Source organism: Culicoides brevitarsis, chromosome 1 (assembly GCF_036172545.1).
Source record: "Culicoides brevitarsis isolate CSIRO-B50_1 chromosome 1, AGI_CSIRO_Cbre_v1, whole genome shotgun sequence".
Taxonomy (NCBI): Eukaryota; Metazoa; Arthropoda; class Insecta; order Diptera; family Ceratopogonidae; genus Culicoides; species Culicoides brevitarsis.
In genome coordinates, this window is record NC_087085.1 from 9473841 (window position 1) to 9490043 (window position 16203).

The 16203-nt window shown below is 30.6% G+C and overlaps 5 protein-coding genes across 5 annotated transcripts; 2 read left to right on the forward strand and 3 right to left on the reverse strand.

Moving 5' to 3' along the window:
• Nucleotides 1–748: 748 nt before the first annotated feature.
• On the reverse strand, nucleotides 749–3143 carry LOC134837230 (phenoloxidase-activating factor 2-like). Its single transcript, XM_063852599.1, has 4 exons — nucleotides 2927–3143; nucleotides 2202–2344; nucleotides 1667–1968; nucleotides 749–1337 (listed from the first exon to the last, which is right to left on the reverse strand). The coding sequence occupies exons 1-4, from the start codon at nucleotides 3141–3143 to the stop codon at nucleotides 749–751; spliced, it is 1251 nt and encodes a 416-aa protein (XP_063708669.1).
• Nucleotides 3144–4923: 1780 nt separating this feature from the next.
• Nucleotides 4924–6269, reverse strand: LOC134829011 (WD repeat-containing protein 82). Its single transcript, XM_063842007.1, has 3 exons — nucleotides 6031–6269; nucleotides 5862–5969; nucleotides 4924–5796 (listed from the first exon to the last, which is right to left on the reverse strand). The coding sequence occupies exons 1-3, from the start codon at nucleotides 6153–6155 to the stop codon at nucleotides 5076–5078; spliced, it is 954 nt and encodes a 317-aa protein (XP_063698077.1). The 5' UTR covers nucleotides 6156–6269; the 3' UTR covers nucleotides 4924–5075.
• A 242-nt stretch (nucleotides 6270–6511) lies between these two features.
• On the forward strand, nucleotides 6512–7294 carry LOC134827449 (large ribosomal subunit protein eL24). The gene is made up of 3 exons (XM_063840083.1): nucleotides 6512–6624; nucleotides 6696–7019; nucleotides 7082–7294. The coding sequence occupies exons 1-3, from the start codon at nucleotides 6620–6622 to the stop codon at nucleotides 7212–7214; spliced, it is 462 nt and encodes a 153-aa protein (XP_063696153.1). The 5' UTR covers nucleotides 6512–6619; the 3' UTR covers nucleotides 7215–7294.
• On the reverse strand, nucleotides 7291–9851 carry LOC134827448 (general transcription factor IIH subunit 3). Its single transcript, XM_063840082.1, has 4 exons — nucleotides 9588–9851; nucleotides 9089–9533; nucleotides 7481–7616; nucleotides 7291–7422 (listed from the first exon to the last, which is right to left on the reverse strand). Exons 1-4 carry the CDS (start codon nucleotides 9773–9775, stop codon nucleotides 7322–7324), a joined length of 870 nt encoding a protein of 289 aa, XP_063696152.1. The 5' UTR covers nucleotides 9776–9851; the 3' UTR covers nucleotides 7291–7321.
• A 62-nt stretch (nucleotides 9852–9913) lies between these two features.
• LOC134827447 (glycine--tRNA ligase) lies at nucleotides 9914–12459 on the forward strand. The gene is made up of 2 exons (XM_063840079.1): nucleotides 9914–10268; nucleotides 10325–12459. The coding sequence occupies exons 1-2, from the start codon at nucleotides 9990–9992 to the stop codon at nucleotides 12299–12301; spliced, it is 2256 nt and encodes a 751-aa protein (XP_063696149.1). The 5' UTR covers nucleotides 9914–9989; the 3' UTR covers nucleotides 12302–12459.
• The last annotated feature ends 3744 nt before the right edge of the window (nucleotides 12460–16203 follow it).

A 16203-nucleotide genomic window follows, 5' to 3' on the forward strand; every position in this document is an offset into this window, starting at 1 on the left:
TGAAAAAATCGGTGCCGGAAATGGAAAAATCGGTGCACTTCCGATCGAGAGTAGCGCCCTCTCCGCTGTTACTTTTGCCTCATCAGACACCGATTTTATTTTTTTGTTTTCATTTAAAAAAAGAGGCTCAAAAGAAGCAAGATGGGACAACGCGTGTCTCGCACAGATTTTTTTTTTGTCAAGAATTTTTCCAAGAATCATTAATTTTCTTCATTTTAGCATTTTAGTTAAGAATTTTTTAATTCGAAGATTTTTTGAGAAATTTTCTGTCAAAACTTTAATTTTTTGCTAATTAAAAAAGCTTATTAGCAACAAAACTCAGGTACGACCAATGTATTTTTTTTTCTTCATACGAAAAAAAATGAAGATCGACGTTCTCCAGCGTTTTTACCTACTTACCCATTTAATACAAATACAGACACTTAATACACATGACTTTAGCATATAAAATTAAAATTAAAATTAAAAAATAATAATAATAAAAATTTTTGATTTTTTTAATTAAAAAAAAATGTTAATTTTATTTTATTTTTACTTTTTTCATACATTTCTTAGAATAAAATTAAAAAATCAATTTTTATCAACATTTAATAAACAAACTTTTTTTTTATTAATAATCAAAAACAAACATTAAAAGAGCATTTCAAAGCAAATTTTTTGTGTGACGTAATTGACCTCACCATTAACGATGACATTCAATATATTTTACCTCCACAGATAAACTCAAGCATGACGCTTCAAACTATTTTCACTGAAACAGCGTACTTTGAATCCACTGAATGTACGACGCGACATTCACATAAACTCCCGGCACAGTTGACGTTCCGCATCCAATTCCCCATGCCACGAGCCCGACAACGTAAAACTGCCCGTTAATGTTACAAACGAGCGGCGCGCCTCCATCTCCCGTGCAAGCATCTTTTCCCGCTTCGCCGCCAGCACAAATGAAGCTCGTTGTGTCCAAAGTGAATCCGGAGCCGAGTCTCGTGTTTCTCAGTTGCGATTGGCAAGTCGATTGATCGATGATCGGAACGTCAGTTTGTTTCTGAACACTTTGATATTGACCATTATTGAAGGCATTTCGACCCCATCCGGAAACGTAACAACGACCACTCGAAACTAAAGAACTCGTCATGCAAGCAGTTGTAATTGTTGGCGTTTGACCCAAATTGACTCTCGTTGAAAGGCGTAAAACGGCAATGTCGTTTCGCAAATTTGAAGCAACGTAATTGGGATGAATGAAAATTCGGCTGACAGTAAATTCTTGCGCGGGAATTGGTTCTCGAGTGCTTGCGGCATCCCATTCGCCTAAACGAACTTTCAGAAAACGACCTCCTCTGAAAAAAAAAATTAAAATTATTTTAAAAAAATTTTTAAAAAAGAAATTTAATAAAAAATTTTTTTAAGGAATTTTTAAAAATTGATTTCTTAAAATAATTTTAAAAATAATTTCTTTAAAAAAATTAATAAAATCAAATAAAATAATTAAAATGAAAATAAAATAAAAATTTAAATATTTTTTTAAGAAATTTTAAAAATAGTTTTTTTAATTTTAGAAATATTTTTTAAAGGATTTAAAATTAATTTTTAAAAAATTAATTATTTAATTAATTAAAATAATTTTAAGGAAAAAATATTTTTTTTAAGGAATTTTAGAAAAATTTACGTGTATCCAGAAATCCTATGAGCAACAGTCAAAACGTTGTAATTATCAATCAAAACTCCCGAACCAACATAAACATCGCCCGTCGTCAAAAGAACAACTTGCCACGGATATTGCCCGAAGTAAGCAGAGCCTGAAGGAGGCGTTGGAGACCCCGAAACTGCTGGATATTGTCTTCCGCATTGATATCCGCCGCTGAGACAACAAAGTTGAAGCACACTCGATGAACATGACGAAAACTGCGATCCAGTAGCAGTATTGATAGCATTGGAAACAGAACCACTTAGTGCACTTCCGGTATTAATCTGAACGAAAAAATACACGAAAAATGTTAAAAAAAAATTTTCAAAAAATATTAAAGTATTAATTTCAATTTAATTAATTTAATATTTTTTTAAATTTTTTTTTTATTATCAAAAAGATGAAAAATGTACCTGAATCCTCTCATAAACGACTCAAAAGTCGTTTCATGAAAAGCATAAATTTAAAAAAAAATGGAAAAGAAGCAAAAAAGTTCTCAAAATTAATAAAAACTCACCCCGCCGAAGGTATTGACAATTCTGACATCCAATTGGTTATCGCCATAATTAGTTGATCCGGATGAAGTTCCGCTACAAGATGATCCAGTTGGGATACAATTGCAATTTGTTCCGTTATTGTTGACAATATATGGATTAATAGCTGAAAATTTATGTCAAAATTAATGAAAAATGTAAAAAAAAATTAAAATAAAAAATTTTTAGTTCGATATCTCTTAATTTTAATAATTTTTTTCCAAGTTTTAGTCCGAAATTGATAATCTAAAATTTTTTTTCCTGACTCAATTTGAAGTTTTAAAGAGTTAAAAAAATTTAACTTGAATAAAAAAGGATGAAATTGTGAAATAAGCTTAAAGTCAATATGAGTAAGTCAATAAGTTTTTGGTTTTTTGATCAATATCAAACAGCAAAAAAAAATAAAAAATGTTTTTAAATTAAAAAATTAAATTATTTAAAATAAATTGAATTATTTATTTCAAATAATTAATTAAAAAATTTTGAAATAATAAATTAGTAAATAATTATTTTTATTAAAAATAATATTAATTATTTAAAATTGAATTAATTTTGTTTTTTAGTTTTTAAAATATTTTGAAAATTATTTTTTTTAATATTTTAATTGTTAAAAGTAAAATCAAAACGACCTTTGCTTAGTCAAGCAAATTTTTACTCATTTTTTTACATTTCTGATTTTTCCTCATTTTTTCTCACGGAAAAAACTTACTTGGAATAATAATCACCGTACCATTTGTTATTCCTTGTCTAAAAGTTGGATCTCCTGTGTCACTCGTGCCAAAATCCGTTCCTTGTTGTTGTTGCTGCGCCTGTTCTCCTTCCGGAAACTCAAAATATCGCAAACTTTCTGAATCAGATTCCTCTTTAAAAACTGTCGAAGCGCCAAAAACGCACGAAATAAATGCAAAAATTACTATTTTCATCATTTTTCGCAATAAAACTTTCAATTTCAATTGTCAACTGCAATAAAATAAAAAATTGTGAATCACTCGGTTAAATTGCATGAGCACTCAACCCGTAATTAAGGTCATGCAAAGTTTATCAGTGGGAAAAGTCTATAAATTATTTAAAATTCTTTGATGAAAAATGGGTTAATGAGTTAAAAGGAGACGACTTGTCCTTTTATTGCTCGAAAAAAAAACTCACACGATTTAAACTCTTCCAGCAAACACGAGCAACTAAAAGCTCTCGACTGCAACAAGCACCTTTTATATACGAATCATTGACGGAATTCTAACATTTTTTTCTATTTTGCATGAGAATTGTAAAAAACCATGGATGTGTAAACAAATTATGTTTTTATCACGATCGATGTAGTAATTTTTCGAACTCTAATTGCGGCAAATTGACTCATTTTCCTCGTGTAACGATGACAAAATCCATCAAAAATTCGCATTAAGTAATTTTGAACTAAAAATAGACTTGGGTTCTTATAAAATTGGAGTTTAAAGGGAAAATCAGGATAATCGAGGAAGAAAACAAAAACAAAAGAATTAAATTTGATGACGGAAAATGGTTGAATGAACGTTGATGAGTCAATAAAACTGCTTTTTTGCTTATCAAAGTTCCGTCAAAAAATTAATAATTGGATGATTTTCCGTTTTGATGATTAATTTGTAGAAAAAAACAGTCGAAAATTCATGAATTCTGACATTGACATTACGATTAAAATATTTGTTTATGGGTAATTCACAGTTTTTTTAGAAGAAGAAATTTTAGCACTCAATTATTTTGGAGGTTGGATTAAAATTTTTTAACGAAAAAATCACGCGCTTAAATTTTAATAATTTTTTTAATCAAAAAATTTGTGGAAAAAAAATAAAATAAAAAAATATTTTAATTAAATTATTTTATTAAAATTTAATTGAAGATTTAAAAAAATCGCAATGAATTAATTTTTTTATTTTATTTTAATTATTTTTTTAATTAATAAAATATAATAAAAATAAAATAATTTAAATAAAAATTAAAGGAATTAAAAAAAATTAATTTTAATGATAAATTTTAACATTTTTTTTAATTTTTATTTAAATACATATTTTATTAAAATTTAATTTAAAATTTAAAAAAATCGAATTAATTTTTTATTTTATTTAAATTATTTATTTAATTTAATAATTAATTTATTAAAAATTAATCAATTAAAAATTTTATTAAAAAAAAATAAATTAATTAAATAAAATAATAAAAAAAAAGTTTAAAAAATTACCAATTAAAAAATTAATTTTAATTAAAAATTTTAAATTTTCAATAAAGTATACAATTTAATTTTTATTTAAAGTTTTTTAATAAATTAAAGTATGATGGCAAAATATATTTGGCAAAATTAATCATAATTATTAAAAAAATCTTTCGACTCTAACATATTTTTTTCTGTTGTTCAGCGATATATTCTTCCATTTTATTTAAAATAAAAAATTAAAAAAAAATTAACTTGGTTTAAAAAAATATTTTTAAATAAAAATATTCGAAAAAAGTCTAAAAATTGTAAAAAATCGAAATAATAATATTTAACTTCTTTTAAAATTTTTAATTTTGTTAATAAAAATACTAACTTGAATATTTTATTCTTCGATTAAAAATTTTAAACGAATCAAAATTTTTTTAATATTTGATATTTTTTAACGAAATACTTCTCTTTGTTGTTCAAAACTTCAAATTCGCAATATTTAAAAATTAAAAATTGACAAAAACCTTCAGTATTTTCACAAAAAAATGATTTTTCTTTAATTTATATTTCGAATTTAACAAAAAATTGTTTCTTATTTCTATTCTTATAAAATTAAATTATTTTACATTCAAGCATTTGTCCTTTTCAAATTCCTCCGTAATCCATTTTCCTTCGAAATTTCCTTATTTTAAACGACATCTTCAATCGACGGCAACCAAAAAGCCATATTTGTGCAAGCCGACGCCAACATCATATATTTCGGATTAAACTGCACACACTGAATCGGTCCCGGATGATCTCCATTCAACGAACAAATTTTGAAACCCGTATCTGCATTCCAAACGTGCACTCGACCATCCGTACTTCCCGAGAAAATAAATTGCGAATCCGGACTAAACGACGCCTCAATCGGAATTCCCTTGTTATTCAAGTGTCCCGTAAACGTTTGCAAGGGCGTTCCATGAAAAGCATCAATTAACCTGATAATCGAGCCATTTGTCGAAATTAAAATTGTTTTTCCATCACGCGAAAATTTCAATCCAGTCCAATCACATTCGCGTTCCTGATTCAATTTGAACGTCACAAAGGGACCTTTATCGAAACTTCGCAAATCGTAGAGTTTGATACTTTCGGAATTGACGCCCGTGGCAAAAATCAAGCCTTCCGGATCGTAAGCGGCAACGGGACGACCCGAGGAATGAAGAATCCCTTGACAATTGGGCGAACGCAAGTCCCATAATCGCAAAGTTTTGTCCATGGAGCCGGAAATGAAGGTATCTTCGGTCGGTGAGATGCATAGCGAAGTGACTTTTTTCGTGTGACCCGGAAAATATCGCAAATATTTGTTGTCGTGTAAGCTTAAATATCGAATTGTGTCGTCGACTTTTGTTGAACTGTGGATTGCGGTACTAAAAAAAGCAAAAAAAATCATTAAAAAATGAGAAAAAATCAAAACTGGAGGGAAAAATCTTACTTTGTTGCATGCGCAAAATGAATGAGATCGACGCCGTACTTTTTGCTGTTGACTGTTCGCACTTGGGTGCCCTTCTCGCAGTCATATAACACAATTTGATCGTCCTCACTGCAAAAAATCATCTATAAAATACCGAAAACAGCCTAAAATAAACAAATTTTCGTCGTACCTGCATGAAATTAAGAGTTCTCCGCCTGGCGAGAAATCAATAGCGTTAATTTTGTCGGTATTTTCGCGAAAAACTTTCGCAACTTTGAAGCTGCGAACAACCTGATCCACTAATTTCATCTTCATCTTGCCGGATTTTCGCACAAATTCGTCTCAAATACTGTAAAAATTGAGTTTTTCGGGTCTTTTAACTCGGTAAGCGTGTTTGTTTACGTCTATTTGGATGTCTTTTCCGGCGGCTATCCTGTTGCCCGAACATTTTGACAGTTTTGACAACTCGCCATATTCCTTCTTTTTCTCTGTAATTTTAAAAGGTGAGTTTGTGCGAGATTATTTTTCATCATTATTCGGTAATTGACACGATTTGTGGCTTAAAAATGTGAAAAATTAAGAAAAACTTACCCGATGCCTTTGTTAAAAGTGTTAGAAAGTGCCTCATTTGCTGAGAAATGCACAAAAAGTTGTCATAAATATCGAATAATTTTGCGCCACGTGCCCCTGTACACAAATCCCATAGAGAAACTGACTAAAAAATGTAATTTTATTCCATTCCAGATTCATTCAGCAGAAGCTGATAAAGAGAATTCATCATGAAGTGAGTAAAAATTGCCTTCAAATCCGAAAAAAACTCGATTTTAATGAAATTTTTCGTTATTTTTCTTGCAGGGTCGGCTTGTGCGTATTTAGCGGATACAAAATCTACCCAGGCATGGGTAAAACTCTCGTCAAGGCTGACGGTAAAACCTTCACCTTCATCAACAAAAAGTGCGAACGTTCGTTCCTCATGAAGCGCAATCCACGTAAGGTCAAGTGGACCGTTCTCTATCGTCGCAAGCACAAGAAGGGTATCGAAGAGGAGGCCAGCAAGAAGCGTACTCGTCGTACACAAAAATTCCAACGTGCTATTGTCGGCGCCTCCATGGCTGACATCATGGCGAAGCGTAACCAAAAGCCCGAAGCACGCAAGGCTCAACGTGAACAAGCCATCAAGTGAGTTTTTTCCCCCAAATTTCTCGAAAAAACCTTTTTTTCATTAATTTCTCGCGTTTCAGGGTCGCTAAGGAACAAAAGAAGGCCAAGCAATCCGAGAAGAAGTCAACCAAGACTACGACAAAGGCAGCCCCCAAGGCAAAGGCTACAAAAGTTACACAAAAAGCTGCTCCCCGTGTCGGCGGAAAACGATAAACCGTTAATTTTTGGACCCTTTTAATGCGAGAGACCCTTTCCTGGGTTGAGAAATAAAACAACATCTTACAAAAAACGAATTTAAATTGAATTTTATTTTAGAACTCTCAAGTTTTGACCTTTTTCTTCTTTGGTTTGCCCGTTATTGGCGCGGGAGTTTTGAAAACTGTGTGGCAAGTTGTACAAATTGGACTGAATTTGCAAAAAACTGAAAGAAAAAAAATATTTTTATTCAAAATTTTGATTAAAATTCATGAAAAACTTACTTGAAAGACAAACGGAACAAACATAACCGATGTCAATGAGTTCCCGATGACAAAAACAAGCAGCTCGATAGTCAATTTTAACTGGCGGAGGTAATACGAGCTTCTGTCGCGTACTTGGATCAGGAAGAAATACCCACTGAAATTAAAAAATATTATTAAAAAATATTGAAAAATATTGAATATTCGCAAAAGAAGATGAATGAAATTTTTCAAGTCAAGTTTTAACAAACTTTTGATGGATTTCAAAGCTAAAATTGAATAAATATTCATTCTAAAGATGATTTAAAACAAAAACTCCTTGATTTTTGAAGAAATAAAAAAATTTTTTTTTTCCTTGACCGTTTAAAAAAAAAAAATTAAAAACGGTCATGAAATTTTTCAAGTCAAGTTTTAATCAACTTTTGATGGATTTCAAAGCTAAAATTGAATAAAAAGTCATTCTGCAGATGATTTCTATTGTAATTCTGAACAAAAAAAAAAGATATCTTTGATTACGGGCTCCCGTTAATTTTTCAAACGAATGTAAATTTTCACATCGAAAAAAAATTAAAAAATACGTAAAAATATCAAATTTCGATTTTATTTTAACTATTTTCAATTGAAAAAAGTTTCAAATTGTAAATTTCTAAAATATGATATTTCAAAGCTAAAAAGAAAAACTTCAAAAAGAAAATTTAAAAAAAAATTCAAAGAAATAAAAAAAAAATTTTGAATTTTAAAAAATAAATTTCCAAATTTTTCAAGTCAAGTTTTAATCAACTTTTGATGGATTTCAAAGCTAAAATTGAATAAAATTCATTTAGTTTAAGATCAAAAATATTTGACCGTTTAAAAAAAAAAATTAAAATAACTCCTTAATTTTTGAACAAATTTTCTTTGAAAAATGTATAGAGTTTTGAATATTGATATGCCCTATTAAAATTTGACTGTCTACAATAAGTAAAAGCTAAAAATTTCAAATTTTAATATTTTTTTTAATTAAAATTTTATAAATTCTTGAAATTTTTCAAGTCAAGTTTTAATCAACTTTTGATGGATTTCAAAGCTAAAATTGAATAAATATTCATTCTAAAGATGATTTGAAACAAAAACTCCTTGATTTTTGAAGAAATAAAAAAATTTTTTTTTCCTTGACCGTTTAAAAAAAAAAAATTAAAAACGGTCATGAAATTTTTCAAGTCAAGATCTAACAAACTTTTGATGGATTTCAAAGCTAAAATTAAATAAATTTTCATTCTAAAGATGATTTCCATCAAAATCTCCTTGATTTTTAAAGAAATGTTAAAATTTTTAAAATTTTTTTAATTTTTTTTTAACTTTTAAATTTGATTTTTTCCAATTTTCAATTTGTCATATATTTATTTTTTTTTATGAAATATTTTTTTTTAATTAAAATTTTCTGAGTTTCATTAAAAATTTTCAAAAGAAAATAATTTAATATAAATAAAATATTTAAATTTTTTTTTTAGTTTCGCCAAATTTTTTTAAAAATAAAAACTTTATAAAAAAAATTAAAATCTAACGAAATCGGGAAAATTTTGTGTTTAATTGTAAATTATTATTTATGAATGAATGGCAAAGTGAAAGAGAAAAAAATTTAAAACTCACCAACAAATACTGCAAAAACCCATCAATTTGTGGCAACTTCAAATAATGCCCGCCTGTGATATCAGCTCCTTGCTGCAACAAACTCAAAGTCTTATCCAAAGCACAAACATCGATCACAATTCCCTCCTTTTGAGCGGTAAAAAAGACATTCATATAAGTCATGTACTGCGAAGCGCATTCGGTGCTGCCTGTAACAACCAAAATTCGAGGATTTATTTTCGTCCCAACTGGTTTGTTGTTCTGTACGCGATGAATATAACACAAAGCCATCGCCATAGCGCCTGCCAACATCGATTCGACCGGAGTATTAATACGAGGAGCAGATGAAATAAACTGAGCCAGCTTCTGTTTGACGGTTTTCTCGACTAAAGTAAACATTTCGTACTGCCCGTCGATTTGTCGGATGTTCATTTGTTGCCTCGAGGGGTTCGGGAAGAGAAATTGCCTGAAAAATCAAAAGAAAATTAATAAAAATTAAATTTTTTGGGGGAAATCTTACGTTGCATGATGATGACAAGCAATCATCGCGAGACTATTCACAGCTTTTTGCATCAAATGAGCATTGGCGAAAGCTACAATCGAGTCCAGGCACGTCGTGAGATGCTGCGGATTTGAATGAAGGATTTTCTGTGATGGATTCGTGTCTAAAATGATCATCAACAAGCTGCAATCTTTATTTTCATCCATTTTTCGGTCGAATTTCTGCCTCAAAACTTCGAAAACGTCGCGAAAGTGAAAACAAAAACAACCGGTGTACGTCTCCGGCTTCAATTTGTGTGCCTCCTGTCACCGGCGACGATTTCTAACCTTTCACTTGCCATTTGCTTACGTTGTGTGGCTGATGCAATAAGTCTGGCGAAGCTGATTCATCGTTGCTGACCCGGAAAAAATCATTTTATTAATGAAATTACTCCTAAAACTCCTCAATCCGGTAGTGAAAAATAGAATCTCCTTGCAACTCGTTCAAAAATCCCGAATTTTGCTGCAACCCGAGGCACAGACACGATTTTTATCAACAGCAACACAGGAAACAGCGACCGTAAAACCTCCGAAACGAGAAAGACCAAAGTGGGGCACGAACAAACAACATCGCGACATCCGAATAAGTTTAGTGCAAATGATGGCAGACCCAAAAATCGAAGCTGAATTGGCTCCTTTGAGAGAAAAGGTCAAGGAACAAGTGAGTTTTCGCTTATTTTTTCCAATTAGATTTTTTTTAATGAAATTTCTTTTTAGGGCGACTTGGTTCGCAAGCTAAAAGCTGATGGCGCACCCGAAAATGACGTCAAAAAAGCCGTCGCCGAACTAAAAGCTCGCAAAAAAACGCTCGAAGATCGTGAATTGGCGCTGGCGCCTCAAGTAGCCTCCTTTGATCGTGCAAAAATGGAAGATTTACTGAAACGTCGCTTCTTCTACGACCAAAGTTTCGCAATTTACGGCGGAATAACGGGTCAATATGACTTTGGCCCGATGGGATGCGCCTTAAAAAGTAACATTCTCTCCGCATGGCGTCAATTTTTCGTGTTGGAAGAGCAAATGTTGGAAGTAGATTGCTCCATTCTCACGCCGGAACCCGTTTTAAAGGCTTCGGGGCACGTAGATCGGTTCGCCGACTTGATGGTGAAAGACGTAAAGAACGGCGAGTGCTTCCGATTGGATCATTTGATAAAAAATCACTTGGAAAAAGTCTCCGCAGCGAAAGGGGCGACGCAAGAACTCAAGGACGAGTGCAGTGACATCGTCATAAAACTCGATGGCATGAACAAGGAAGAGATGCGCGTGATTTTGAGGAAATTTGACATGAAATCTCCGATAACGAATAATGATTTGTCCGATCCCATGGAGTTTAATTTGATGTTTGGGACGCAAATTGGTCCTACGGGCTTGATAAAAGGCTTTTTGAGACCCGAAACGGCACAAGGTATCTTTGTCAACTTTAAACGTTTGTTGGAATTCAATGCTGGAAAACTTCCTTTTGCCGCCGCGCAAATTGGAAATTCATTCCGCAACGAAATCAGTCCGCGATCCGGGTTAATTCGCGTTCGTGAGTTCACAATGGCAGAAATCGAGCATTTTTGCGACCCGAATTTGAAAGATCACCCGAAATTTGAGGATGTGAAGGATTTGCCGATGACTTTGTACTCCGCCTGTAACCAAATGGATGGAAAAAGTGCGAGTTCGATTACTATCGGGGAAGCTGTCAGCACGGGTTTGGTTGCGAATCAAACACTCGGTTACTTTATGGCACGAATTCAGTTGTTTTTACACAAAATTGGAATAGTTCCGGAACGTTTGCGCTTCCGGCAACACATGAATAACGAAATGGCGCATTATGCCTGCGATTGTTGGGATGCCGAATGTCTCACTTCGTACGGTTGGATTGAGTGTGTCGGTTGTGCGGATCGTTCTGCGTACGATTTGACGCAACATACGAACGCTACTGGCGTAAAACTTGTCGCGGAGAAGCCTCTTCCTGCTCCCAAAACGATCCAAGTGACGGAAGCGGTCCCAAATAAGGCAGCAATCGGGAAACAATTCAAAAAAGATGCGAAAGCGATCACCGAAGCTCTTGCGAAAATGTCTCTCGATGACGTCACGGACTTTAACAAGCAACTCGAGGCATCGGGAGAGGCAAAAGTCAAAGTAAACGATGCCGAAATCACCCTTTCGAAAGATTTGGTTTCCGTTAAGACCAGTTCCAAGACGATTCATGTCGAAGAAATTGTCCCAAGTGTCATCGAACCATCTTTCGGCATTGGTCGTATCATGTATTCGCTCCTTGAACACAGCTTCAGGATGCGGGATGGCGATGAACAACGTTGTTTCTTCTCGTTGCCGCCAGTTGTTGCCCCGCTAAAATGCTCCGTACTTCCGCTCAGTAATAACGCGGAATTTATGCCGTTTGTGAAGAAAATCTCGCAAGCGCTGACTCGAGTTGATGTTTCGCACAAAGTTGATGACTCGAGTGGCAGTATTGGGAAACGTTATGCGCGAACAGATGAGATTGCAATTCCGTACGGGATCACCATTGATTTTGACACGATCAAGACAAATACGGTGACTTTGCGGGAGAGAGATACGATGACGCAAGTCAGGATTGCGATGGATGATTTGGCGGAAGTTATGCGCGAATTGGCCTTGGGACGACTCACTTGGGCGCAAGTTCAAGAGAAATATCCTAAATTTGAGCAACAGGAAGCTGCTTCGAAATAAAAAAAATAAATTAAAATACCTCAATGCTTTGAACAATAAAAAAAGTTATCAATAAAGGAAGAAGAAAGTCTCGCATTTAAAAAATGTTTGCCAGTAAAAGTTTTTGTTTTTGCATCAAATTTTTGCATCTTAATAAAGTATACGTTAATCAATCATGAGTTATGGACTTTTTTTTATTGCTTTCTCTCTCGGTTTTGTTTATATTTGAAAAAAATTTGACACGAATTAATTTTTGCCTTATGCATTTTTGCAATTTTTTTAAAAAAATATTTACTAAAATTTAAAATTAATTTAAAAAATATTTAAAAATAAGCGAAAATTATTATCTCATTAAAAATTCAGTTTCTCTTTTTTGGCAGTTTTGGGTTATAAAATGATTAAAAATGATAAATTAGAGCCCTCTGACAAATTTCTATCCATTTGGAGCAAGATTTGTCAAAAATTGCTTTGACACAGTTTTTGACACAGTTTTTTTGCTCTTGATTTAGTTTTTAAAACAAAACTATGTCAAAGAAAAAATTTTTTTTTCAGTTTCAATTTTTTGGCAGTTTTGAGTTATAAAATGATTAAAAATGATAAATTAGAGCCCTCTGACAAATTTTTATCCATTTGGAGCAAGATTTGACAAAATTGGCTTTGACACAGTTTTTGACACAGTTTTTTTTTGCTCTTGATTTAGTTTTCAAAACAAAACTATGTCAAAGAAAAATTTTTTTTTCAGTTTCAATTTTTTGGCAGTTTTGAGTTATAAAATGATTAAAAATGATAAATTAGAGCCCTCTGACAAATTTTTATCCATTTGGAGCAAGATTTGACAAAATTGGCTTTGACACAGTTTTTGACACAGTTTTTTTGCTCTTGATTTAGTTTTTAAAACAAAACTATGTCAAAGAAAAAAAATTTTTTCAGTTTCAATTTTTTGGCAGTTTTGAGTTATAAAATGATTAAAAATGATAAATTAGAGCCCTCTGACAAATTTTTATCCATTTGGAGCAAGATTTGACAAAATTGGCTTTGACACAGTTTTTGACACAGTTTTTTTGCTCTTGATTTAGTTTTTAAAACAAAACTATGTCAAAGAAAAAAAATTTTTTTTTCAGTTTCAATTTTTTGGCAGTTTTGAGTTACAAAATGATTAAAAATGATAAATTAAAGCCCCCTGACAAATTTTTATCCATTTGACACAGTTTTTTTGCTCTTGATTTAGTTTTTGAAACAAAACTAGATGTCATGACAAATTTCAATCCATTCAAGATTTGACAAAATTGGCTTTGACACAGTTTTTGACACAGTTTTTGACACAGTTTTTGACATAGTTTTTTTGCTCTTGATTTAGTTTTCAAAACCAAAACTATGTCAAAGAAAAAAATTTTTTCAGTTTCAATTTTTTGGCAGTTTTGAGTTAGAAAATGATTAAAAATGATAAATTAGAGCCCTCTGATGAATTTTTATCCATTTGGAGCAAGATTTGACAAAAATTGCTTTGACACAGTTTTTTTGCTCTTGATTTAGTTTTCAAAACAAAACTATGTCAAAGAAAAAAAATTTTTTCAGTTTCAATTTTTTGGCAGTTTTGAGTTAGAAAATGATTAAAAATGATAAATTAGAGCCCTTTGACAAATTTTTATCCATTTGGAGCAAGATTTGACAAAATTGCTTTGACACAGTTTTTGACATAGTTTTTGACACAGTTTTTTTGCTCTTGATTTAGTTTTTAAAACAAAACTATGTCAAAGAAAAAATTTTTTTTTCAGTTTCAATTTTTTTGCAGTTTTGAGTTATAAAATGATTAAAAATTAAGAATGACAAATAAATTTGGAGCAAGAGACCTCTTGATTTAGTTTTCAAAACAAAACTATTTCAGTTTTGAGTTATAAAATGATTAAAAATGATAAATTAGAGCCCTCTGACAAATTTTTATCCATTTGGAGCAAGATTTGACAAAATTGGCTTTGACACAGTTTTTTTGCTCTTGATTTAGTTTTCAAAACAAAACTATGTCAAAGAAAAAAAATTTTTTCAGTTTCAATTTTTTGCAGTTTTGAGTTATAAAATGATTAAAAATGATAAATTAGAGCCCTCTGACAAATTTCAATCCATTTGGAGCAAGATTTGACAAAATAGCTTTGACACAGTTTTTGACACAGTTTTTTTGCTCTTGATTTAGTTTTTAAAACAAAACTATGTCAAAGAAAAAATTTTTTTTCAGTTTCAATTTTTTTGCAGTTTTGAGTTAGAAAATGATTAAAAATGATAAATTAGAGCCCTCTGACAAATTTCAATCCATTTGGAGCAAGATTTGACAAAATTAGCTTTGACACAGTTTTTGACATAGTTTTTTTGCTCTTGATTTAGTTTTCAAAACAAAACTATGTCAAAGAAAAAAAATTTTTTTCAGTTTCAATTTTTTGGCAGTTTTGAGTTAGAAAATGATTAAAAATGATAAATTTAGAGCTCTCTGACAAATTTTTATCCATTTGGAGCAAGATTTGACAAAATTGGCTTTGACACAGTTTTTGACACAGTTTTTGACATAGTTTTTCTCTTGATTTAGTTTTCAAAACAAAACTATGTCAAAGAAAAAAATTTTTTTCAGTTTCAATTTTTTGGCAGTTTTGAGTTATAAAATGATTAAAAATGATAAATTAGAGCCCTCTGACAAATTTTTATCCATTTGGAGCAAGATTTGACAAAATTGGCTTTGACACAGTTTTTGACACAGTTTTTTTGCTCTTGATTTAGTTTTTAAAACAAAACCATGTCAAAGGAATTTTTTTTTGCAATTTCAATTTTTTTGCAGTTTTGAGTTATAAAATGATTAAAAATGATAAATTAGAGCCCTCTGACAAATTTTTATCCATTTGGAGCAAGATTTGACAAAATTGGCTTTGACACAGTTTTTGACACAGTTTTTGACATAGTTTTTTTGCTCTTGATTTAGTTTTTAAAACAAAACTATGTCAAAGAAAAAAAATTTTTTCAGTTTCAATTTTTTGGCAGTTTTGAGTTATAAAATGATTAAAAATGATAAATTAGAGCCCTCTGACAAATTTCAATCCATTTGGAGCAAGATTTGACAAAATTAGCTTTGACACAGTTTTTGACACAGTTTTTTTGCTCTTGATTTAGTTTTTAAAAAAAACTATGTCAAAAAAAAAATTTTTTTTCAGTTTCAATTTTTTAGCAGTTTTGAGTTATAAAATGATTAAAAATTTTAATAAAATTTTTAATTTTTTTTTTTTAATTTTTCAATATTTTTTAATATATTTTTATTTCAAATGTTTTAATAAAAATTAAAATTATTTTAGAAAAATTGAAAATTATTGATTTCTTACTTTTTCTTTACAAAAAAAATATTTTTTGATGCATTTTAAATTTGTTCCAAATTTATATTGTTTCCATGAAAAATTATATTACAATTTAAAAAAAAATTTACCTAAAATTAATTATTTTCACTTATTTAAAAAAATTAAAAATTCATATTGAAATTTTTAAAGAAAAAAAATAAAATTTTCTTATTAAAATTTATTTTTATTTTTTTTTATCAATATTGGATTTTTCCTTAATTTTTAATGTTCCATAAATCTCTTCAAATCACATTTTTATTCAACTTTTAATATTATTTTTTCACTTTTTAATTATTTTTTTATTTATTTTTATTATTTTTTTTGTAGGTACTTAATAAAATATCTAAATTCACCAATAATAAGGTTGAGGACCCATCATTTGTTGTTGTTCATAAAAAGGCATCATGCGTTGATGATAATTTTCCCAAAACGGATTGAATCGTTGCGGAGGATGGAAGTCTGGATAAACTGGATAATGTCTCATCATTGGCTCCGGATGATAAGGATTAAAATGACGTTCATACGGATTAAAAGGTTGTTGGAAATGCGGCATTT